Source organism: Lithobates pipiens, unplaced genomic scaffold, assembly GCF_037356315.1.
Source record: "Lithobates pipiens isolate NorthernLeopardFrog02 unplaced genomic scaffold, aLitPip1_a1.2 Scaffold_18, whole genome shotgun sequence".
NCBI lineage: Eukaryota > Metazoa > Chordata > Amphibia > Anura > Ranidae > Lithobates > Lithobates pipiens.
This window is the reverse complement of record NW_027507758.1, coordinates 642,770,418-642,796,463: the sequence shown is the minus strand read 5'-3', so window position 1 is coordinate 642,796,463 and position 26,046 is coordinate 642,770,418. Positions and strand designations below refer to the sequence as shown.

Below are 26,046 nucleotides of genomic sequence, written 5' to 3'. Positions count from 1 at the left end.
GATATAATCCTCAGGGCGTCCGACGGTGTAATGCGGGGATTGGGACCCATTTGCACAGAAAAAATACAAACAATACCCCTCACAAAAAAAAAAAAAAAAAAAAAAAATGTGGGGGGGTAGCGCTCTTCGAAAAAGGAGGTTCGGATGAGTGTCTGTAGGAGGATAGATAAAAAGTGTCTGAAAAAGAGAAAGAAAGAAAAAAAAAAAAAAAAAAAGAAAAAAAATATTATATATATATATATTTATATATATATATATATATATATATATATACTGATATGTATATATCCGGGGAAGAACTAGGCCCGCTAGTTCCTCGAAATTGGGCTGAGGAGCTCAACCCAGGTCCGAAAAATATCGGTGTGCGGTCGGAATGTGGAAAGTGTACTAAAAAAAACAAAACAAATGAAAAAAGGACTGATCAACACCACGACCTCACCTAGTGGGGATATGACCCTACACAACCAAAGGATGGCAAAAAAGAAAAATGGAAAGAAAAATAAGACTCTAAATTCGAAATTCAAGAACCAAAACCAGAACCCACTGAACGAGACTCATAGAGCGGTGGTCATCTACACTCAGTAGAACCTGCAATCAGAGAGGACTTGCAAGAAGTGTTATTTAAGCAAATCTAACAATATTGCATTAATAAATTTAAAATGAGTCTTCCCCACCCTGAAAACATTAGCTACTGCTATATAACAGGTCTAAGCCTTCATTGGATAAAAATGAGAAGGATCAGGGAAGGGAGACCTATGATTGAACACGTAAGTGCAAGTAGGTACGAGTTACCTCCGCAAACATCATAACTGTAAGCAGATATAGATCCCTTAATGGATATCAACCAGGACCGACCATAACAATCTAAAACCGTTTAACCACTGCTGGTATAAGAACTATGAACTGTACACCCCTGGTCGCCTGACGGGCTGAATCGATCTAAACGTGTTATAAAAGCCCGAGATCACCAGACAAGAAGGTGAACGTTGCATGGAAAAAAGGAGTAAAACTTATAAATAGAAAAATAGAAATAAGGTTAACATCCGAGATTCAATTTCCCCCGGAAAACACAAAATTATACAATAAATCACGGCCCACCAGCGGAATCCCTCCCAAACCGGATGTGTGGGGCCCCACACGTCGTTATATCCACATACAAGTGGTTATATCAATTTGGCAAATAACTTCTAGGACCAAGGAACATTGCTCTAGTAGAACTGAGTAGCTTGTTTAGGGGATTGGGGGGAGCCACAAAGCAGGGGCAGAAAGTGGAAAAAAAAAAAAAAAAAAAACTGGCAAGAAATGAATTATCAGGAGAACTACCATCCTGCCATACCTTACTCATTCGCTGAGCGATGTGAAGGGTAAACGGAGGAGCAAAATGTCTCAGTAGATTCAGACAGAAAAAAAATAAATAAATAAATAAAAAAACCAGGAAGGGAGAACTACCATTGTAAGGCTCAAACCACCAATCTCCGCTACAGGCTTAATGAGATACAGGCAAGAAGAACACCTATAATAGATCATAGTAACTATTAGTGCCTTATTGAAAAATGCCTAAAGGCCAGATGATCTGACGCATGCATTCCGTGACAAAAACCTATACGCCGCTAAGTCAGTCAAGACAGCGAGAAAGACTGATGTGCGGTTATGTAGCACAATCCATGACCAGCTTGCTGAATCGAAAAGACTACTAACAAAGCAAACAAGGTGACATGAGATGAAAGACCCCCATAACTGAAATACAGTTCAGGTCAATACACCCCCCAGGTCCCTGTTCCTAGGAGTTAAGCAAGTTGGAAAGCGTATGTTGTCTCTAACTCACAGCTGTCCATTCTCCATAGCAGGAGTTCATTATTCCCTGTGTGGGGGTAAAAACTGCTCCGCAAGGAAAAAACAGGGAAAAAAGATAACTTTAGAAAAAGACACAGACATTAGAGGAGCTAATGTTACTCAGGGAACAAGAGAAGACCGTGCGTTGAACTTAGTCTCAGCGGTCTCGGCGAGCTCTCCTCGGTTGCGGGATGATCTGCGGGCTGGTACCCCGATCAAATCCTGGACGGTGGTGCAACACTCTAGGTTCCGAGGGCGAGCGGCGTCTCCGGGAACGGGTCTCTTGGTATTCCATAGGCTCAGAGGGCGGCTGCATAGACTTGGAAGCCGCTGGACGGAACTCAGCATACCATTCAGGGACCGCCGTGAAGGGAATTTCCAACGTAGAACAGAAGTGATGAAGATCTTCCGGGACCCGCAATAGGGCTGTTCTGCCTCCAGAAGAGGCCGACAGAGCAAAGGGAAATTTCCAACGGTAGGGGATTCCTTTGGCGCGCAGAGCATCCAAAAGTGGGCGGAGTTCTCTGCGTCTCCTCAGAGTAATACTAGACAAGTCCTGGAACAGTGAAATGGAGGCTCCTTTGTAGGTGAACGGAGTATCCGTCGCTCTGGCTCTATGGAGGATCTCCTCTTTCAAATTATAATCAGGAAAACAACAAATTATATCACGGGGAGGGTCAGATTCCTTTCCCCTAGGGCGTAAGGCTCGGTGTATTCTCTCCATCCCTATCATAGTGTCAGATGGCCTATCCAAAATGGCGTTGAATAAGCCTGTTACCTCAGCTACCAGTCGTTCCGGAGCAATGGATTCCGGGAGCCCTCTCAGACGGATGTTGTGGCGTCTGCCACGATTGTCGAGATCTTCTGTGTGTCGGTTCAGATCTCTTAATTGTAGCGTGTGTGTCCAAAATCTGGCAAGATCTTTTAATAATGGCTGAGTGGGTAGAGGATGTTTTCTCCACATCTTGGACCCTATTTGCGATGGCTTGGAGATCCAGCTTCAGATCTGATATCGCACTGGTTAGGGCTGCCGTGAGGGTCTCCTTTATATCCGTTGCAACCGATCTTAGATCCTGTAGACTCGGTTGATCATGCGGGGTCAGGACAATCCCCGCGCCCGAGGAGTTAGTCTGTGAGGAATCCGTCGGAGGTCTCACGTCTCGTGAGGCGGCCATATTAGAGCTATAGGAGCGAAACATCTCCGGGATGTTTTGCGATATCCGACTTGCCTCGTCCCTCGGGGAACGGGACCGTGAGGCCGAAGAGCTGCGGGAAGACGTTCCCATGATGAAGATAGGAAACAATGAGCAAAAAAGCCTCTAGAATCAGCCGAGATGAGGTCTCTTCAGCGGGAGCTCTGTGATTATGCTGCCATCTTCAGTCGAGGTCAAGTTTTTTAACTTTAACACTTGCCTCCCCACTGAACAGGGCACTGCCGCAAGGCAAGTCCTTTTTAGCACAAAGAGAGGATCTCCCAATTGGGGTCATTTCCACTCCCGTGTGCACAGTCACATAGTCAGTCTTTCTGACCCAGTCCACAGACTTGCAATCACAGGCGTTGCTACGGGCAACCACACTCCTCTTGAACTTCCCGTCCGCATGTTGCTTTCTCCTGCTGCATTTCCCCATGTGATCACAAGGTGCAACAAAAGACTTTCGGGCCTCCCAGCCCTCTTTGTGGGAATAGTGAGCCACCTTTTCATAGGAGCCCCACCATCCAGATGACACTTTGCTGGTTGCTTTGGGAGACTTTCCAACTGGCTGTAATGGTTCCTCTAGAGCCCACTAGTCAGGACTCTCATCAGGATCATTCCACCATCCACCATAGGTCTCACGATCAACCTTGACTTTGTTGCTATGTGCAACAACATGCATCTTTGCAGCAACAAATGTACAGTTCCTTCAGAAAAAAATTCTGGCGTACTGTCTCCTTAAGACACACAGCAATACATACAGTCTCTTGACACTCACGGCATGCGAGGATCTGGACCAGCACCATCCATAGATGTAAACAAAGAAAGAATGAATTACTCCTGCGCTTGTGAAGGTGCTGCTGGTATAGGGTGGTAGTACTTTCAAAGGCAGTGAATTAGTAAATGATCATGTGTGTCCCACTGCCTAAATTGAGTCATCCATGCCCGCATTCTCCACCAACGGTGACGATGCGTGGTGATTAAGCTATAGTGGTGTATGCGTTTTAAGGAACACTGGTCAGTCAAGACTGTATTTTTTTAAGGGTGTGGCAGCCCAATTTTATTTGAATGAAACAAACTACACATAAAATCTTCCCTCGCAGGGGGTTCCACCATCATTGTATAACCAAAACTTTAGCCTCCCGACTCACTCACTCTTAGTCAAACTCCCTCCTGGAGCTCACTTGCTTGGTCGAGGGTCACATCTGCCTCCTGCAGAGATCCACGCTCAGAACGCCACCTGCAGCGTTAGACTCCCAGAGATCGCCTGTCTCTCTCATGGAGCCGTCTCCACCTGAAAGCCCTCCCAACTCCTACACCAGGCCACCTGCCCATAGGGTGGAGCTGTTCCCAAGTGTAAGCCCTGAGCTGTCTTCCTGAGGGGAATATAAACCCAGCCCACGGGTGTGCAATCAGTATTCCAGACAAAATCAGGCATACATTGCTCACATGCACCTGTGACATGGGATCTCATCTCCACAGCTATAATTCTATAGACAAATATTAAAACTTAGCACGATATCTGGGTGTGAGCAAGGGAGAATCCTAATGTATTTGGTCCCTATTTCTGACTAAAAATCCCAATCTGCTTGAGCTTCTCACCTTTCCCACAAGCTCCAAAAGCTACCAATGGGCATGTACACTTTCAACAGCATTAGCATAACGCTTAAAGTGGATGTAAACCCTCCATACACACAGTGAAGTGAACAGCCTCAGATGATACACAGAGATGAACCAAATCTCCCTACATAAGTGTTACATGTATATCTTCTGTTTTCAGCTTTATATACTGTTTAGAAAGTACACATTGTCTACTGTTCAGTCCAACCTCATGACACTGATCCTCTGCCTGATGTTCAACCTGATTCCATTGATCCTTCGTCTCTATGCTCAACCAAACTCAACCATTAATCCTATTCAATCTGTTTTCACTTATCCTCTCTTTACTGTCCAGCCTGTGTCTGCTGACCCTCTGCCTCCTGCCCAGCCTGCCTCTGCTGATCCTGTGCTGCTTTCCAGCCTGCCTCTGTTGATCCTGTGCCCACTGCCCAGCCTGCCTCTGGTAATTGTGTGCCCGCTGCCTAGTCTACCTCTGCTGATCCTGTGTCTGCTGCCTCGTCTACCTCTGCTGATCCTGTGCTGCTTTCCAGCCTGCCTCTGTTGATGCTGTGCTCACTGCCCAGCCTGCCTCTGGTAATTCTGTGCCCGCTGCCTAGTCTACCTCTGCTGATCCTGTATCTGCTGCCCAGCCTGCCTCTGGTAATTGTGTGCGTGCTGCCTAGTCTACCTCTGCTGATCCTGTGTCTGCTGCCCAGCCTGCCTCTGCTGATCCTCTGTCTGCTAATCAGACTACCTCTGCTCATTTTGTGTCTACTGCCCAGCCTACCTCTGCTGATCCTGTGTCTGCTGCCCAGCCTGCCTCTGCTGATTCTGTTTCTGCTGCCCAGCCTGCCTCTGCTGATCCTGTGTCTGCTAACGAGCCTGCCTCTGCTGATCCTTTGTCTACTAACCAGCCTGCCTCTGCTAATCCTGTGTTTGCTGCCCAGCCTGCCTCTGCTGATCCTTTGTCTGCTGCCCAGCCTGCCTCTGCTGATTCTGTGTCTGCTGCCCAGCCTGCATCTGCTGACCCTCTGTCTACTACCCAGCCTGCCTCTGCTGATCATGTGTCTACTGCCCAGCCTGCCTCTGCTGATCCTGTGTCTGCTGCCCAGCTTGCCTCTGTTGATCCTGTGTCTGCTAACCAGCCTGCTTTTGCTGATCCTTTGTCTGCTGCTAAGCCTACCTCTACTGATACGGTGTCTGCTAACCAGCCTGCCTTTGCTGATCCTGTGGGGGTGGGACTTTACATGAAGTACGTGATTGCAAATGAGGTAGAATTGGTGAGCAAATGGGGAAATTTATGGGTTCATAAATGGTAGGGATGAGCCGAACACCCCCCGGTTCGGTTCGTACCAGAACTTTCGAACGGACCGCAAATTCGTACGAAAGTTAGAACCCCATTGAAGTCTATGGGACTCGAACGTTCGAAATAAAAAGTGATAATTTTAATGGCTAATATGCAAGATACTGCCTGAAAAAGGGTTTGGGACCTGACTCCTGCCTCAGGGGACATGGGTCAATGCCTAAAATGTTTTTAAAAATGGCCGTTTTGGCGGGAGCACTGATTTTAATGACGATTAAAGTGAAAAAAAGTGAATATTCCTTTAAATATGGTGCCTGGGGGGTGTCTATAGTATGCCTGTGAAGTGCCACGTGTTTCCCGTGTTTAGAACAGTCCCTGCACAAGATGACATTTAACGGAAAAAAAGTCATTTCAAACTGCTTGCGTTTTTAATTTAATATCTGGTTCCGGCAATATGGATGAAAATCATTGAGAAAAATGGCATGGGTAGCCCCCACTGCCCATTACCAGCCCCTTTGGGTCTTGTACGGATATTAAGGGGAACCCCGTACCCATATTAAAAAAAGGAAAGATGTGGGGCCCCCAGGCCCTATATACTCAGAACAGCAGTATACAGGCGGTGCAAACAAGACAGGGGCTGTGTAGATTTGTTGTGTTAAGTAGAATCTATGTGTAATTTGGAACTGGTACATTTTTAAAGTGTAGCTGCAGTCAAAAAATCTATTTTTAAGCTTTTTGGTAATATAGCTAGCTATGTAGGTGGATATAATGGTGTATACTGCGGTCAGGGCACGCAGACAGCACGCACAATCTCCTACAACTGACTGCAAGCTCTATTAAAAAAGAGCAATATAGCTAGCTATATAGGTGGATATAACGGTGTATACAGCGTTCAGAGAACACAGACAGCACACACAATCTCCTAACACTGACTGCAAGCTCTATTAAAAAAGAGAAATATAGCTAGCTATATAGGTGGATATAACGGCGTATATTGCGGTCAGGGCACGCAGACAACACCCACTACAGAAGAGCAAGAGCGCAAAATCGTCCGATAACGAACGGTGTATACTGTGTTGAAGGTACACAGAACACCCACTAACTCCTACAGACGCCAGCACACTACACAAGGCCGCCGTGCTGGCGGCCTTATATAGTGTGGGGCGTGTACTACACAGCCTGAGCTATGATTGGCCACAGGCATCCTGCCTGTGGCCAATCATGGCTCTCCTCGCTGCCGGCGCTGTGATTGGCCAAGCATGCGTGGTCACAGTGCATGCTTGGCCAATCATGAGCCAGCAATGCACTGCGATGGTTCAGTGCATTGTGGGGCGTGAGCGCCACACGAATTTGGCGCGAACGGTCCATAACATTCGGTATTCGCCGAACGGGCGAACAGCCAATGTTCGAGTCGAACGTATGTTCGACTCGAACACGAAGCTCATCCCTAATAAATGGTATAAATATACATAGAATCGTGATATCAATTACAAACAATGAGAATGTAGTTACAATAAACATGATAATAATAAGGGTATTTGATAATATGAACACAATAGTATTCCATAGTTCACCAAAATCGAGTTTGTATAAAACCATAAAATATGAGGCCTGCTTGACCGATGGCCTCACTATCCTGTAAAGTATAGATTACATAACAGCTGTAGGGATTTGAGTGGATATTGGAGAAAGCACGTCATTTGGTAGCTCTACGTGTTTCATGGCTTATATGCCATTCATCAGGAGCAAGCGCGTGAAGTGTCTAGACTAGAAGGTATTGTTTAAGTGTAATCTATTATATGCAGACATGAAACAGGGGTGGGGCAATATGGAAAACCCTACACGAGGTACATGCTTACGTACTATGGTGCGTGTGATGGCTAGGAGGTGGGCACTGCCGGGTATTCAGAGGCACCACCAACCGGGAGCTGAGGAGGACAAGTCAGCAGGGGCTACCCGCACAGGCATCAGCCAAGGCAGGCATAGACAAACGAGGCATATCTATATGGGGAGTGAGAAAATAAAGTGTAGAATTGAGGGGAGTCTCCAGGAATGTGGATAGGAGTGTGGGAGTGAACAGATTGTTGGTGGTAGTGAAGGGGAGAAGAGTGTGCTGTGAGAGATGGGTGCCAACAAAACTGAAGCTGGCCAATGAGTGAATGAAAACAGAGAGAGGAGAGGGGATAGACCTGGTGCCACATAGATGGGAGTGAAGCTCATTGGGGAGAGGTGAAGGAGAAAGACCGGTGAAGTAGTGAGTGGATAGTGAAATGTACCTGGTGTGTGAGGAGAAACCAATGGGGGGAGAAGAGCAATTCCCAAACATGTTTGACATCTGGTGTTATGGAAGCCTTGAGAGCTAACACCGTCGAGGCAATTCCTATGTACGCGCAACCATGGGGACCGTCCACCAATGTCACGCTGCACAAAGAGGGAGAGAGGAGGGGCACCGTTGAAGGGGCACTAGTGTGCCTGGCCAACCGGCACCAACATCTCTGCTGTGTAGTGCGCGAGCTTGGTAGCCATCTGAAGGAGCGCGTCTGCGTTCATTTGGTGGGCACGTCCGACGTGGAATTCGTGATGTTGACGCGCAGGGACAGCACATCCACCCCCCAGGTGCAAGATTAAGGGGGAGGGGCCATCAGGCGCGTCAAAGCTCCCGGATAGGAGGAAACCCAAACCACCGATATAACAACCTGACCACCCAGACCACCAGCAACAACAAAGTAGATGCCAAAGGTACACTACATGGTGATAAGGTAATAATGAGTAGAATGATAATAATGATAAAAAGGTAAAACAATTAAAATCAAGATAGGCAAACAAATGGACCATTAATTGCAGGGGGTTATAATAGAGTTAAAATAATAGAGGATGATCACTTAGTTCCATCCCTGTTCAGTGGGTAAATTGAAGAAATTTTAGGGACTTTATGTAAAATTTTGGCCTGGTAAGACCAAGTATTTCCATCCCTTGGAACTTTAGATGAAACCATGGCCCGGTAAGGCCATGCGTTTCCATCCCTGTTAAGATCAAAATTGAGGAGAGCGTCTCCTGTCCAGCCTACCTCTGCTGATCCTGTGTCTCCTGCCCAGCCTACCTCTGCTGATCCTGTGTCTGCTGCCCAGCCTGCCTCTGCTGATCCTGTGTCTGCTGCCCAGCCTGCCTCTCCTGATCCTGTGTCTGCTGCCCAGCCTGCCTCTGCTGATCCTGTGTCTGCTGCCCAGCCTGCCTCTGCTGATCCTGTGTCTGCTGCCCAGCCTACCTCTGCTGATCCTGTGTCTCCTGCCCAGCCTACCTCTGCTGATCCTGTGTCTGCTGCCCAGCCTGCCTCTGCTGATCCTGTGTCTGCTGCCCAGCCTGCCTCTCCTGATCCTGTGTCTGCTGCCCAGCCTGCCTCTGCTGATCCTGTGTCTGGTGCCCAGCCTGCCTCTCCTGATCCTGTGTCTGCTGCCCAGCCTGCCTCTGCTGATCCTGTGTCTGCTGCCCAGCCTGCCTCTGCTGATCCTGTGTCTCCTGCCCAGCCTGCTGTGACAGGAGTCACTGTTGGGTGACCAAGAAAAGAATGAACCCTGTGTATGCCATATTAGAAATGGTGACTGGGAGGGTATCTCTTGGCTTGCTTAAAATGGGACAGTAATATTTATCCACAATATCTCCCAAGCTATATGTAAAGACTATTCTTAATTTGTTTGATTCTGAACTCAACATGTTAGTTGAGAGAGCTGATCACATTGGCCCCTAGAACTGGGTAGGAGCCGGACAGTCTACTCATACTATAGTTTGTTGCCTACTAGGCTGTGGGGGGGGGGGGGGGGGGATCACTGTTTGTATTGTTAATTGAAATTTTCTTCTGCTATTGTGAGGTGTCCTGTATTTATACTAATGTGTGAAGCTTGGTGACCACAAGTCTGTCCTAAAGGTCATGTCTCTGAAGCCCCGTAAACACTATCAGATTGTCTGCTGAGTTTTTCCTTCAGATTTACCAAAACCATGTAGTAGAAGGGCCTGCCTGATTGCATACACATTGAAACTTCTAAGGTTTGACCTCATATTATATGGTTTTGGTAAATCTGAAGGAAAAACTCAGCAGACAATCTGATAGTGTGTACGGGGCTTTAGTCACCTAGTCTGGGTAAATGATTTAGTAAACTAGCTCATGTTAATTAGGTTTCTGGTTACAGTTGTATTGTTAGAGTAAAATGAGCAGGATGGGGGGAACCTCCTCTTTAACTGTAAATAAAGACTTGTAATTTTGGTTCTAATAAAGAATCTGATTCCTGTTTGACCCTCTGTACAGAGCCTCGTCTCGTACTTCGGATGGGGGAAGAATTATTCGGATGGGTTTCTTGTTCAGCTGATTGGTGTGTTCGGTAGCTGCCTTTGTGTTTGGAAATTGAATTTTCTAAACGGCTTTAACCCCTTTCATACTCAGGGTGTCAGTACACCTGCCTCTGCTGATCCTGTGTCTGCTGCCCAGCCTGTCTCTGCTGATCCTGTGTCTGCTGCCCAGCCTGCCTTTGCTGATCCTGTGTCTGCTGCCCAGCCTGCCTCTGCTGATCCTGTGTCTGCTGCCCAGCCTGCCTCTGCTGATCCTGTGTCTGCTGCCCAGCCTGCCTCTGCTGATCCTGTGTCTGCTGCCCAGCCTGCCTCTGCTGATTCTGTTTCTGCTGCCCAGCCTACCTCTGCTGATCCTGTGTCTGCTAACCAGCCTGCCTCTGCTGAACCGGAGTCTGCTGCCCAGCCAGTCTCTGGTACTAAGGTCAAGCTCTTGCCAGTTATTGGATCTGATACCTCTGAGTCCCCACATTATCAGGAAGTTTATATGATTAACCAAGTCAGCAATATTGATTAATTAATCTATATACAACATTACCTGAGATTATTAAGCACAATAAAATTCTTAGCAAAATTACAAACTCCATAACAATAAAATAAATGACAATTTATTCACAGTCGAATCACAAACAATCACCTATATGCAAGTCTGATTTCTCAAAAGACATTGAGACAGTTCATTTATTATGACGTAACTACTCAATAATTAATACACCGAAAAATGTCAACCTAGGAACTTAGGATTAGGGATGGCCGAACGGTTCGCCCAGCGGTCGTTTTGCGGCGAATTTCGGCTGTTCACCGTCCGCCCAATCGGCGGACTATTGCCGCCGTTCGCCCAGAGGACTTCCGTGTTTACTGTGTAAAAGAACTTTGACCTATGATGACACATCCATCATGGGGTACAGGACAGCCAATTGAAACATTACAGCACATGGACACTTGAACATTCCCCCTAACTTATAAATACACCCGATCCGGCGGCCATTTTACATTCTTTCTTCTGTCACTATAGGGAGAGGTTGCTGTGTGGAGCAGGGAGAGACTGCAGTGACCCAAATCGCTAGCTATTTGGTCCACAAAAGTTCTTTTCAGGACTGGTATAGGTGTTAGGTGTAGTTCAGGATATAGGTTTGAGGCACTGCTGTGCTACTGATTGTTGCAGCAGCCTGTCTCTTGTCAGTGTAGAGAGAGGGACAGGATGCTGTGTGCTGCAGGGACAGTCAGTTTAATCATAAGCTGTTACTATTAGGTCCACAAAAGTGCTATTCAAGTTATTGTTCCAGCAGCCTCTGTTTTGTCAGTTTAACTAGGGACAGGCAGGAAGCTGTGTGTGAGGCAGTGAGGGTCAGTCAGTTTAATCAGTAGCTGTTACTATTAGGTCCACAAAGGTTCTTTTCAGGACTGGTATGGTAATAGGCTTGTACACGTATAATATTCTTTCTTCCAAATATAGAAAGAATATTATACTTGACTGCTGCCCTTCTGCTGCAGCAGTCCTTTATCAGTATAGGGACTGAGGTACAGTCTGCTAATCATTAACAACCTACTTGTTCCACAAAGGTCCTTATAAGGACTGGTAAGGTCTAGGGTACTACAGTACATAGGGTTGAGCGAGGTACAGTCTGCTATTCTGTAAGGACTGGTATAGGTCCACAAAACATAGGGTTGAGGTGCACTACTGCTGACTGCTGCCCTATACTGCAGCAGTCCTTTATCAGTATAGGGACTGAGGTACAGTCTGCTAATCATTCACAAGCTATTTGTTCCACAAAGGTTCTTATAAGGACTGGTAAGATCTAGGGTGCTACAGTACATAGGGTTGAGTGAGGTACAGTCTGCTATTCCTTAAGGACTGGTATAGCTCCACAATACATAGGGTTGAGGTGCACTACTGCTGACTGCTGCCCTATACTGCAGCAGTCCTTTATCAGTATAGGGACTGAGGTACAGTCTGCTAATCATTCACAACCTACTAGTTCTACAAAGGTCCTTATAAGGACTGGTAAGGTCTAGGGTGCTACAGTACATAGGGTTGAGTGAGGTACAGTCTGCTATTCCTTAAGGACTGGTATAGCTCCACAATACATAGGGTTGAGGTGCACTACTGCTGACTGCTGCCCTATACTGCAGCAGTCCTTTATCAGTATAGAGACTGAGGTACAGTCTGCTAATCATTCACAACCTACTTGTTCCATAAAGGTCCTTATAAGGACTGGTAAGGTCTAGGGTGCTACAGTACATAGGGTTGAGTGAGGTACAGTCTGCTATTCCTTAAGGACTGGTATAGCTCCACAATACATAGGGTTGAGGTGCACTACTGCTGACTGCTGCCCTATACTGCAGCAGTCCTTTATCAGTATAGGGACTGAGGTACAGTCTGCTAATCATTCACAACCTACTTGTTCCACAAAGGTCCTTATAAGGACTGGTAAGGTCTAGGGTGCTACAGTACATAGGGTTGAGTGAGGTACAGTCTGCTATTCCTTAAGGACTGGTATAGGTCCACAATACATAGGGTTGAGGTGCACTACTGCTGACTGCTGCCCTATACTGCAGCAGTACTTTATCAGTATAGGGACTGAGAGTTTTGTCACAGGGTCATTTAAAAAATGACAGGGAGAGGAAGAGGCAGGCCCTTCCGCAGGGGTGGTAGGGGTAGGGCAGGAGCAACAGGCTTGAGCCAAAGTGGGATGTTGCAAAAGGTGTGTTAAATTACTTTAAAGGACGCACCAGACTTGGTTGAGTGGCTCACTCAGCCTTACTCTTCTGCACCCTCCTCATCCTCTCGATCTGCACCCTCTTCTTCACTCTCTGCTATGTGCACCCCCAAAGACACTACCACCAACAACACCACCACCACCACCACATACCTTCCGCTTGAGTCACAGGAATTATTTTCCGATCCATATCAAGACATTTCTGATGCACAGCCACTCTTGGTATTGGATCAGGAAGAGGATGTAGCAACAACCGCTACTCAGCAGTCTGACGACAGTACCCAGATCAGCCCAAGGAGGAGGGTGGTCCCCGGTGTTGCTGCCTACTCCGAGATCTCTACTTATAGAGGTCGGGAAGGTGATGTCGATGATGACATGTCTAGTGATGTTACGTGGGTGCCCACAAGAGAGGAAGAGGAGGGGAGTTCAGAGGGAGATATGGACCAGCAGATAGGGAGGAGAAGCAGGAATAACTTACATTGTACAGGAGGGACAAAGCAGACTGCTAATGTATCAGGAGCGAGTCATCGACCATGTACGGTCACATCTGGCGCTCCCAGGATGCCGGCACATGGCTCTGCAGTGTGGGCTTTTTTTAACGTGTCCGCTGCTGACAATAGCGTTGCCATCTGCAATCTTTGCAGTCAACGCATTAGTCGCGGTAAGCCCAACACTCACCTAGGGACGACCGCCTTAAGAAGGCACATGAGCAGCCATCACCGAGCCCAGTGAGAGCAACGGAACACACAAAGCCACACTCCAGGCTCTCACCGTCCAGCCTCGTCTTCTACTTCTCCTTCTCCTCTCTCCTCACAATTGTCCTCCACTCCACCTTCCATCATGCCAAGCTCACATTTTTCTGTAAAAAGGCAGGCTTCCGTGGGCCTAATGTTCGAGCGTAAAAAAATGATGATGCCAGATAACCCTCTTGCCCAACGGTTGACGGCTGGCTTGTCAGAACTCATAGCCCACCAACTACTGCCATATAAACTGGTGGGCTCGGAGGCCTTTCGCAAATTTGTGGCCATTGGAACACCACAATGGAAGGTCCCAGGAAGGAAGTATTTCTCAGAGAAGGGCATCCCAGAGCTATATGGCCATGTTCAGCGGCAAGTGAATGCATCTCTGGCACACAGTGTCGGTGCCAAGATACATCTGACCACAGACACGTGGTCTAGCAAACACGGGCAGGGAAAGTATATTACATTTGCTACCCACTGGGTGAACCTTCTGACGGCCGGCAAGCATGTAACCCATGGCACCCGTGTAGATTTGGTTTTACCGCCACGAATTGCATGCAGGCCTGGCTCTTCTTATCCTCCTCCTCCTACTCCATCCTCCTCCCTCTCCTCCTCGGCTGACTCCTCCTTTTCCGCTGCTAGCGTCTCTTCCGCTGCGCCGCCCAAGCTCCCCAGAACCTATTCGACATGCCAGGTGAGACGTTGCCATGCCGTGCTGCGTCTGTTGTGCCTGGAAGCCAAGAGCCACATTGGCCCGGCACTCCTTTCAGCTTTGCGTTCACAGGCAGATCAGTGGCTAACACCGCTCAATTTGACAGTTGGTAAAGTGGTGTGTGACAACGGTGCCAATCTGCTTAGCGCATTGAAACAGGGCAAAACCACGCACGTGCCATGCATGGCACACGTCTTAAACTTGGTAGTACAGCGATTCGTTTGCAAATACCCTGGGGTCCAGGACATCTTGCGGCAGGCAAGGAAAATCTCGGCCCATTTCAGAAGATCTTACACGGCCATGGCTCGCCTTGCTGACATTCAGTGGCGACACAATCTGCCGGTCAGACGTCTTATTTGCGATTGCCCAACGCGATGGAACTCAACCTTCTATATGCTTGATAGGCTGCTCCAGCAGAAACGTGCAGTTAACGTCTACCTGTATGAACTCTGCGGCAGAACCGGTTCTGGGGAGCTGGGGTTTTTTTCACCGTGCCAGTGGCTGCTCATGCATGAGGCATGCAGACTTCTGCGGCCATTTGAGGAGATCACCAAACTGGTCAGTCGCAGCCATGGCGCCATCAGTGACATGGTACCTTATGCCTTCTTTATGGAGCGTGCATTGCGTTGTGTCATTGATCAAGCTGTGGAGGAGCAGGAGCGGGAAGATGAGGAAGTCGCAATGCTGGATGAATTCCCAGGGGGGGCTACTCTATCTGAGACAAGTCAACAACAGGAGTCTGAAGAGAAGTCAGAGGAGGATGGTGCCGGGGCGGATGAGGAGGAGCAAGAAGAGCGTGCTTTAAACCTTTCTGGGATCCCTGTTGTGCGTGGATGGGGAGAGGAGAACGAGGAGGACGACATTATCCTGGATGATGAGCAGGAGCCAGGCCACCACACCACTTCCAGTTTAGTGCAAATGGGGGCCTTCATGCTCCAGTGTTTTAATAGGGACCCCTGTATAAAAAGCATAAAGGTCAAGGACCAGTACTGGGTAGCAACGTACTTAGACCCCCGGTATAAACACAATATGGCGGAAATGTTACCGCCGTCACAGAGGGCTGTCAGAATGCAGCACTTCCAGGTCTTGCTTCGAGAAATGCTGCATTCTGCTTTTGCGTGCGCTGGCAGAGGAGCAATTCCCACTCCTAGAGAAGGAGTTGTGGGTACCAATCCAACAGCGCTTGCAAGAAGAGGCCGGTTTGAAGATGTGTTGGTGACTTCAGATATGAGGTCATTCTTTCAGCCGACCCATCGACAGGTGTCATCCGGATCCAGCATCAGGGAACGCCTAGACCGTCAGGTGTCCGACTACATCGGATTAACAGCCAATGTGGACGCTCTGAGGAGTGATGAACCCCTGGACTACTGGGTGGGCAGGCTTGACCTCTGGCCAGAGCTTGCCCAATTTGTAATCGAACTGTTGGCTTGCCCCTCGTCCAGTGTCCTGTCCGAAAGGACGTTCAACGCAGCAGTGGGGATCGTGACCGATAAGCGTACTCTCCTACCTCACGACAATGTTGACTACCTCACATTTCTAAAAATGAATGAGGCATGGATCTCGGAGGAATTCAACACATGTGACCAGTAGACCATGTATATGTCGATAAACAATTTTTTTAATCGAGCACAAAGACCTTCTTTCTTCATGTGGCTCACTTCCTTGTCTAAAAAAAGCACACCGTACTATATGTCCGTACCCTCCTCTTTGAAGAGGTTGAGCGGTGTCATATTTTTGGGGCCCAGCAGCAAGTTGCTGGTATCAGTTCTGCTGTCAGTGCTCTCTATCTCGGTGCTGGTGTCAGTGCACTCTATCACGGTGCAGGTGTCAGTGCTGTATATCACGGTGCTGGTGCTGGTGATCATCTCCTGCACCCTCTTCTTTGCCTACCCTCACCTTCCCTCTCCTCCATTGTCTCAAGAGTCCTGAATTGTCAGAATTTCACATATAAAAAAAATGCTTGTCGTTGTCGATCCCAGATTCACCTCATACATGTGTTATGTCATTGGCCATATGGTGGGACTATGTGTGCACAGCTAGTAATTATTTTGTGGCTGCAAATATGACCTGTAGGTGTGTAAAGTTCACTATCCCTGTGCTGTGCTGACTTCCTCCTGGAACTGTACCTCTGCTGTGCATATTATGAGGGGCTCCCACCATCCCTGTGCTATGCTCATTATGAGGGACTCCCACCATCCCTGTGCTGTGCTGACTTCCTCCTGGGGCTGCTTATTATGAGGGGCTCCCACCATCCCTGTGCTATGCTGACTTACTCCTGCGGCTGTACCTCTGCTGTGCATATTATGAGGGGCTCCCATCATCCCTGTACTATGCTCATTATGAGGGGCTCCCACCATCCCTGTGCTATGCTCATTATGAGGGGCTCCCACCATCCCTGTGCTATGCTGACTTACTCCTGAGGCTGCTTATGGTGCAGGTGTCAGTGCTGTATATCACGGTGCTGGTGTCAGTGCTGTATATCACGGTGCTGGTGTCAGATCACTCTATCACGGTGCAGGTGTCATTGCTGTATGTCACGCTGCTGATGTCAGTGCTCTCTATCACGGTGCTGCTGTCAGATCACTCTAGCACGGTGCAGGTGTCATTGCTGTATGTCACGCTGCTGGTGATCATCTCCTGCACCCTCTTCTTTGCCTACCCTGACCTTCCCTCTCCTCCATTGCCTTCATGTGCTCCACAGTCCTGAATTGTCACAATTTCCCATATAAAAAAAGAATGCTTGTAGTTGTCGATCCCAGATTCACCTCATACATGTGTTATGTCATTGGCCATGTGGTGGGACTATGTTTGCACAGCTATTAATTATTTTGTGGCTGCAAATTTGACCTGTAGGTTTGCAAAGTTCGCCTCCCATTGAAGTCAATGGGGCCCGCTGCAAACGTTACGGTTCGCGAACTATAGGCCGCATTCGCGAAACGTCCCGTCGGAAGTTCATCCATCACTAGCTGCAATCAGAGTGTGCCGGCTTGTATTTATACTGGCCGCTTTGTATGTAGCTTCTGACAGGCTGAACAAGGAGGCCCCTATCTCCAGAACCATAGATGATAGTAGACCCACATTTTTACCAATGGGGGGGGGGGGGGGGTAGGACTTCAGCTACCTGTGACCCCAGGTCACCGAGCAATGACCTTCCAAGCTCAATTTTTATTTTTTACCTTCATGGTGGTTGAGGCTCCGCCCCCCCCCTGACTGCACCTACCTGCAAAGAACCCCAGCCGAGAGTAAAGGGTGGAAATGTCTCCTGATCCCCAGATTTGGGCAATTATGTCACCAATATAAATAGAATAAAACCCGCACTATGTGTAACAACTCAAATACCTACAGAAATAACTTATACCGGACTGCTGCTGTAACAAAGGTAAGTGTTCCCTTTATCAACTAGAAGAGCATTATGTGTCACAGTGCTGTCCTATTGTGTGTGCACATAAATTATCCCAAATACACTAAAATATGTGGAGACATTCATATATAAAGTGCTAGGGGCTCAAATAATATTCTCTGCAGATCTACTGCTTCCACTTTACACCTACTTCCCTGATCTTATGGTGTTTATCAATAAATGAAGTAAACTGATCCATGTGCAAATTCATATGCAACATAAAATGCTTTGTGCTCAGGATGCTGTTCCCTGCAGATCCACTGCTTCCACTTTTCACTTACTTCATTAATTTATAATATTTGCTGCTATATAAAATAAAATAAAAATCTGTGCAAATTCATGTAATCATACACAATTTTTTGCTCAATATAGTGTTCTCTGCAATTCCACTGCTTCCACTTTGCATCTACTTCAAAAACCATATTTTGCTAAAAAATAAATAAATCCAGAAATCAATAAAAATCAGCACTAAGGGGGCGCCATCACCATCATGTGTGTAAGAGGTGGAAGAAGGCGTGGCTACACTACAGCTGCCACAGTTTGGAGCACCGAAAACTTTACACCTTATCAACTTTTCATTGATTGGTGGATTTGTTTTCAGCAAAATAAGTTCAATGAAGTAGATGCAAAGTGGAAACAGTGGACTTGCAGAGAACACTATATTGAGTACAAAATATTGAATGATTACATGAACTTACACAGATTTTAGTTCATTTAATATAGAAGAAAATATTATAAGATTAATGAAGTAGATGCAAAGTGGAAGCAGTGGATCTGCAGGGAACAGCATCCTGAGCACAAAGCACTTTATGTTGTATATGAATTTGCACATGAATCAGTTTACTTCATTTATTGATAAACACCATAAGATCAGTGAAGTAGGTGTAAAGTGGAAGCAGTAGATCTGCAGATAATATTATTTGAGCCCCTAGCACTTTATATATGAATGTCTCCACATATTTTAGTGTATTTGTGATGATTTATGTGCACACACAATAGGACAGCGCTGTGACACATAATGCTCTTCTAGTTCGGTATAAGTTATTTCTGTAGGTATTTGAGTTGTTACACATAGCGCGGGTTTTATTCTATTTATATTGGTGACATAATTGCCCAAATCTGGGGATCAGGAGCCATTTCCACCCTTTACTCTCGGCTGGGGATCATTGTATCCATATAACAGATGTTCTACATGACTAAATCTGACATAAATTTTACTGCAAAATCAAAGGGGCCAAAATGTCTCCCCCACCCGAGCAGTAATATATTTCTATCCCCCTTGGTGGGAGTGGAGATGACCCATCTATAAGGATATACAGTACATACATACACACACACGTTTCTCAGGGCTGCAGTTCCTCTCATTTCCACAAGGTGGTGATCTCACTTCTACTCAGACAGGAAGTCTCTATGGAAGACAGGAAGTGATGTCATATATACGGGACATTCCATTTGAAGGACGTAGAGAGGACACGTTGTTGGATCTGGCTGCAGAGGAGGTAATTTGTAGATTAACCCCTTCAGGGTGATCAGTTGATGATGAATATATCTTCCTTCCAAATCTGGCCATACATGGTTTAGTTTTATCGTTCATCCAGCGAGATGAGAGGAAAAAACTGAAGTGATTCCCCCATCCACACATTGGAGGGGGATGGGGGAATCCTCCCCGCTGCACTATTGTATTCTGACAATGGGGGGCGCTCCTCCACTCTCAGAATACACAGATGAGTGATGAAGCTATTGGCTGCAGCCGCTGATGGAGTGAATTTTATCCGGCAGTGACCACACATGAATGGAAATGTGACCGATCCCTGCTGAACCAGCTGAATTTCCATGTCTCTATGGTCACCATAATTCAGGGCTCAACAAATCCCAGGTAACCATGGTGACGAGAAATGGTGTCCTGGCCCCTGGGCTCTTGTCAGCCCGTTCTCACTGCACTCCGTGTCCTGCGTACTGCACCACATGTCCTCTGAATGCCACCCTCCACCCTGCACCCCATGTCCTTCGTTGACCTCAACCCTGCGCCCCATGTCCTGCACCCCATGTTTTTCACCCCCGAATCCCATGTCCGGCACACTTTGTCCTGTGCTCTGTACCACATGTCCGGCACCCCACATTCTGTACACTGTACCCTTCCCCTGCATATCATGTCCCGCACCCTTCTTCGGTACCCGGCACCCGAATCCCATGTCCTGTCTTCTGCACCCCATGTCCTGCATTCTGCACCCCATGTCCTGCACCCCACATTCTGCACACTGTACCCTTCCCCTGCATATCATGTCCCGCACCCTTCTCCGGTACCCGGCACCCAAATCCCATGTCCTGCACCCCATGTCCTGTGTTCTGCACCCCATGTCCTGCACCCCACGTTCTGCATACTGTGCCCTTCCCCTGCATATCATGTCCCTCACCCTTCTCCAGTACCCGATTCCCATGTCCTGCATTCTACACCCCATGTCCTGCACCCCACGTTCTGCACACTGTACCCTTCCCCCTGCACCCCATGTCCTGCACCCATCTCTTGTACCCTGTATCCCATGGCCTTTGTTCTGCACTCGGCTCCCCATGTCCTGCATCGTGCACCCTGTACCACATGCCCTGCATCCTTCTCTGGTACGCTGCACCCCGTCTTGCATTCTGCACACTGCACCCCTGCAGTGACCTACAGTCTTCTCCGGTATCCATCACCCCATGCCCTGTGTTCTGTACCACATGTCATGCATCCATCTCATGCACCCTGTACGCCATGTCCTACGTTCTGCCCCTCACAGATTACTCACGCATTACTTGCTCGTCCCTGGGTGCTGACAACCCACACTGCTCTAAAAAATTTTCTCCTAACTTTTTTAGCTGGCTCCTAGATTGAAAGCGAATTTGTCAAGCCCTCCCTTCCCCTTCCCCCTCCCCCTCATCTCCTTCATTATGTAAGTCATGCTGAGATCATCTCCCATTGGCTGAGCAATATTCTCATTTGTCTCTGAGCTTCTTCTTGCTATTCCTCGTCCTGCCTGTTGTTTCCTTGGATTGATTTTCTGTGTAGTGACCCCGGCTTCATCTCTTGGATGATCTCGTCTGTTGCTTGTCCTGACCTTTATCCTGATTCCTGGATCTCCTCCTCATCTCTCCTCCATATCCTCTTACACAGCTTTTCTCCACACCTGCAGTGATCCTGGGGGGTGGAAACTTGGCACCAGCACTCAGCAAAATCCATCCCCACCATTAGGAGCTCTGAAGAAAATTGTCTGCTATTTACACTCCGTTCCTCTGCACATCACCTGATCACATGAGAGCTTACTTTCACAGATTCCTGACAGATTTCTGTATGGTAAAGGTCAAAGTTCACTCTTCAGTTTAGGAGAGGAAGGACACACCCAGGAACAATGATTTGGTTTTCACAGGAGCCTCATATAGAGGACCCCTCAAATCTCCCCACCAAATGTCCCTCCATCCAGAGTCTATATATCCTATGACATCACACTGACCTCACAGCTCCTCCTCCCAATGTCCCTCAATCCAATTATTTTTTTTCTCTGATGCTCTTATTCCCCATAGACACAATCAGAAATTCCGTCAGAAAAAAACTTGGATGGTTTTTCTGATGGGATTCCGCTTAAAGTGGTTGTAAACCCTTACAAACCACTTTGGCCTACAGGTGAGCCTAGATTAAGGCTTACCTGTAGGTCAAAGAAATATCTCCTAAAGCTACATGGTTTAGGAGATATTTACAAAAAGACAGTCGTCGCTTTTGAAGGCACATTAACAGGCGCACTGGGCATGCCGCTGCTAACGGCAATATGCCCTTAGTGACGGCTCCCGTGTGCATGCGTGGGATTGACGTCATCACTGTGAGTGCCCGGAGCAGCGATACCAGGAAGAAGGATGCTCCGTGCTACAGGGGACGGCGGTGACATCGCTGGCTCCTGTGTCAGGTAAGTGACACATAATGGGCTACTATGCAATGCGATGCTATGTGATGCGATGCATAGTAGCCCATTATGCTTTACCTTTGCAGGGAGACAAAGAGGAAGTAAACCCATCAGGGTTTACTTCCTCTTTAAACTTGCCTTGCATACACACGGTCACACAAAAGTTCTCTGAACTTTCGACCATCAAGAACACGGTGACGTACAACACTACGACGAGCCGAGAAAGTTCAATGCTTCTGAGCATGCACCAAATCGTTTCCGAGCATGCGTGATTTTTTGCGCATCCAAATTGCTCTCAATCTTTTGCTGGCTGGAATTCTGCCAGCAAAAGTCTGATGGAGCGTACACACGGTCAGAATTTCTGAGCAAAAGCTCACACCCGACTTGTGCTGCCAGAATTTCTGATTGTGTGTGCGGAGCATTAGGATGTGGGCGGACTCTTGGCATCCTCACTAGCAAAGTGGGACTGTTGGTCCTGCATTGTATATAATGATGTCAGAATACCTGCAACAAGGATTTATCCTGCATAGTGTGGGGGTCCTGTGTGGGTAAATAATACCTCAGTCTGAAGTGGGGCTTTAATAAAATGGAGACCTGAATGGTGAGGTGAGGAGGATTCTGGGAATATCATTTAATTTTACTATTTGTGTTCAGATCTAGAGTTTTCCTCCTGTGAAGTCTGGAGATCATATGACCATCACATTGCCTCCACCTCCCTCCCTGATAGAATAGAGAAATACAAAGAAGATTCTAGAAGTCACCAGAGAGATGATGGAGGAGAGGTGAGGAGGATTCTGGGAATTCTGGGACATTATCCAGTAACAGACAAGGGATGTGTCTGGATGGTGACTGTATCATTGTGTGTGTCAGGTTCCTATAAGGTGTCAGGATGTCACTGTCTATTTCTCCATGGAGGAGTGGGAGTATTTAGAAGGACACAAGGATCTCTACAAGGACGTCATGATGGACAATCAGCCACCCCTCACATCACCGGGTAAGAGGAGACTTTATTGTAAAGCAGGGCTCGACAAAACCCGGGCGCCAGGTCGCATTGGCGACTAGAATTAGCGATTGGCGCCTCGGGCAGCACAGCTGGGGGCATCCTGTCTCTGTGGACCCCCCGGCGTGATTGCGTCGGGCCGCGCCGCCGGCGGCCGGTAATTGAGCCCCCGGCTTTGAGGCCTTCTGTGATCCTATTCCTTCTGGAATCTGGCGCCCTCTTGTGGTGGCCGTTGGAATTACAACCAGCAATGCTAATGGAGATATCTCCTTAGAACATCTAAACACACATATGTATATATATGTGTGTATGTATGTATGTATGTATGTATGTATGTGTATATATATATATATACACACACTTTTTTTTTTTATTCTAACACCCTAGAGTAAAATGGTGGTCGTTGCAATAATGTCTGTCACACCATATTTGCACAGCGGACTTACAAGCGCACTTTTTTTGGGGAAAAATAATTTATTTAATAAAAAAAAAATAAGACAACAGTAAAGTCAGCCCAATTTTTTTTTTATATTGTGAAAGATAATGTTACGCTGAGTAAATTGATACCCAACATGTCATGCTTTAAAATTGCGCCCGCTCATGGAATGGCGACAAACTTTTACCCTTTAAAATCTCCATAGTCGACGTTTAAAAAATTCTACAGGTTGCACGTTTTGAGTTACAGAGAAGGTCTGGGGCTAGAATTATTGCTCTTACTCTACCGATCGCAGCGATACCTCACATGTGTGGTTTGAACATTGCTTTCATATATGCGTTCGCTTCTGCATGCAAGCTTGGCGGGACAGGGCGCATTTAAAAAAATATTTTTTTTCTTTATTTTAAACTTTTATTTTTTCACTGTTCTTTTAAAAAAAAAGTGTATCACTTTTATTCCTATTACAAGGAATGTAAAAATCCCTTGTAATAGAAAAAAGCATGACAGGTCCTCTTATATATGAGATCTGGGGTCAGAGAGACCTCACATCTCATATTTACACAAAAATGCAATTTAAAAAAAAATCGTCATTTGAAAAAAATAAAACAAATAAGAGCTATGGGCAATGACTTGGAGACAGGTGAGGGGCTGGGGGCTATCTTCCCCTCACTCATCTCCATGTCAGGCCAGGGACAGTTCGGGATCGCCGTCACGGACCTGGCTCCTAACTTTTTTAGCTGGCTCCTAGATTCCAAGCAAATTTGTCAACCCCTGTTGTAAAGGAGAGAGCAGTACGGAGGCTCCACCTAGATCCCCCATCATCTGATAAACACATAGAAACAATGTATTCAGTCAGTGTGTGTGTTTCCTACAGATGGATCCAGTAATGGGAACCCACCAGAGAGATGTCCCCGTCCTCTGTATTCCCGGGATTCCACACAGGAAGGTCACACCATCCCCCACCATCATCAGGTAGATGAGGAACAATCACTGATAGTATCATTAGGATCTGTACATTATCTGCATTGTTACCATTTATGTCATTTTTATTATATATTCAGAGTGGAAACCTGAGAGATTCTAAAGTTGAGGTTGAAGAAGAGATAAAAGAGGAGGATGATGAGGATGGGGTGATGGAGGAGTCAGAGTCTCTAAAAGAACACAAAGATCTGTACCAGGACACCATGGTGGAGTCATCCAGCTACAGAAACCCACCAGAGAGATGTCCCCGTCCTCTGTATTCCCGGGATTCCACACAGGAAGGTCACACCATCCCCCACCATCATCAGGTAGATGATTGACAATTATTGGTAGTTCTGATTTATACACAGCATGATTGTTACAATGAATGTTTTATTATATATTCAGAGTGGAAACCTTGGGGATGATAATATTAATGTTAAAGAGGAGGATGAGGAGTATGGAGTGATGGAGGAGTTTTCAGAAGGACACAAGGATATGATGGAGCCACCAAATACCAGGAACCCACCAGAGAGATGTCCCCGTCCTCTGTATTCCCGGGATTCCACACAGGAAGATCACACCATCCCCCACTGTTACAAGGTGGGTGGGATGGAGGTTATCAAACACACTTATAGAGACAATGGGGCTGATTTACAAAGCATTTGCACCTGTAACACAGCACAATTCCCCATTTACTATGAGTATGCCGGCGCACGGGGGGGGGGGGGGGCGCGATCTGTGCACCGCTATAGACCTGGCGCACGGCATCTTCAACTCAGAATTAAAAGAAGCTGGAAGTGCGAATATTATGGGGGTGATGTGAGGAAGTATAGATATGACTGTCCAAGTAACAAATATGCCCAAAATAGAACGGAAAAGTAACTTCCTCTGAACAAGCTTGCTGCGCCTGCAAATACACTTGAAACTGCACTAGGTCAATTTATGCACTGCGCAAGCGGCATTTGCACCTGTTCAAGTGCTCTGGTTCACTGCGCCAGCAAAATCTTAGTAAATGTCAAGCCACGTAGATTAATTTGCATAAGTTGAACAGGCGCAACCTCTCAACTCGACTTTTTTTTTTTTTGTGCTGGTTCACTTCTATGGGTTTTTTTAAGGCTATTTGCACACAGGTCATGTTAGCATTAAGAGAAAAAAAATGCGTGGGAGGCCCTTCAGGTCTGGTGTGGATATTAAGGGGAACCCTGCGCCAAAAAAAAAAGGTGTGGGGATCCCCCTCAAAATCCATACCAGACCCTTATCCGAGCACGCAATCTGGCAAGCCGCAGGAAAAGAGGGGAGGTGAGAGAGCACCCCCCTCCTGAACCGTACCAGGCCACATGCCCTCAACATTGGGAGGATGCTTTGGGTTCCCCCAAAAGCACCTTGTCCCCATGTTGATGAGGACAAGGGCCTCGTCCCCACAACCCTGGCCGGTGGTTGTGGGGGTCTGTGGGCGGAGGGGTTATCGGAATCTGGAAGCCCCCTTTAACAAGGGGACCCCCAGATCCCACCCGCCCGTGTGAAATGGTAAGGGTGTACTTTACCCCTACCATTTCACCCAAAAAGTGACAAAAGTATTAAAAATGACAAGAGACAGTCTTTGACAATTCCTTTATTAAAGTCTTCTTTCATCTTCTTTCTTACATAGTTACATAGTTAGTCAGGTTGAAAAAAGACACAAGTCCATCCAGTTCAACCAAAAAAAAAGAAATATTTAATAAATATTATACCAGCCCATATAACCAATTCTATACCCACAGTTGATCCAGAGGAAGGCAAAAAACCCCAGCAGAGCATGATCCAATTTGGTAAAGCAGGGGAAAAAAATCCTTCCTGATCCCCCGAGAGGCAATCGGATTTTCCCCGGATCAACTTTACCT

At 47.0% G+C, this 26,046-nt stretch overlaps 3 protein-coding genes across 8 annotated transcripts in view; 2 read left to right on the top strand and 1 right to left on the bottom strand.

Moving 5' to 3' along the window:
- Positions 1-26,046, bottom strand: part of LOC143989591 (uncharacterized) — a 129,394-nt gene that overhangs the window by 39,968 nt on the left and 63,380 nt on the right. The gene's annotated exons all lie outside the window — the stretch shown is intronic.
- Positions 19,161-26,046, top strand: part of LOC143989636 (uncharacterized) — a 353,768-nt gene continuing 346,882 nt past the window's right edge. The window contains exons 1-3 of one of the 2 annotated variants that reach the window (XR_013277054.1): positions 19,201-19,337; positions 22,422-22,549; positions 22,638-22,761. The gene's annotated coding sequence lies outside the window, so the exon portion shown is untranslated. Of the gene's footprint in view, positions 19,338-22,421; positions 22,550-22,637; positions 22,762-26,046 lie in introns of those variants that run through there. The other variant, XM_077489887.1, reaches the window with a different exon arrangement.
- The window catches only part of LOC143989702 (uncharacterized), a 31,520-nt gene continuing 29,470 nt past the window's right edge, over positions 23,997-26,046 (top strand). The window contains exons 1-3 of one of the 2 annotated variants that reach the window (XM_077489972.1): positions 23,998-24,175; positions 24,265-24,492; positions 24,572-24,766. In XM_077489972.1, coding sequence (XP_077346098.1) covers positions 24,337-24,492; positions 24,572-24,766 — 351 coding nt within the window. In that variant the 5' untranslated portion in view covers positions 23,998-24,175; positions 24,265-24,336. Of the gene's footprint in view, positions 24,176-24,264; positions 24,493-24,571; positions 24,767-26,046 lie in introns of both variants that reach the window. The other variant, XM_077489974.1, reaches the window with a different exon arrangement.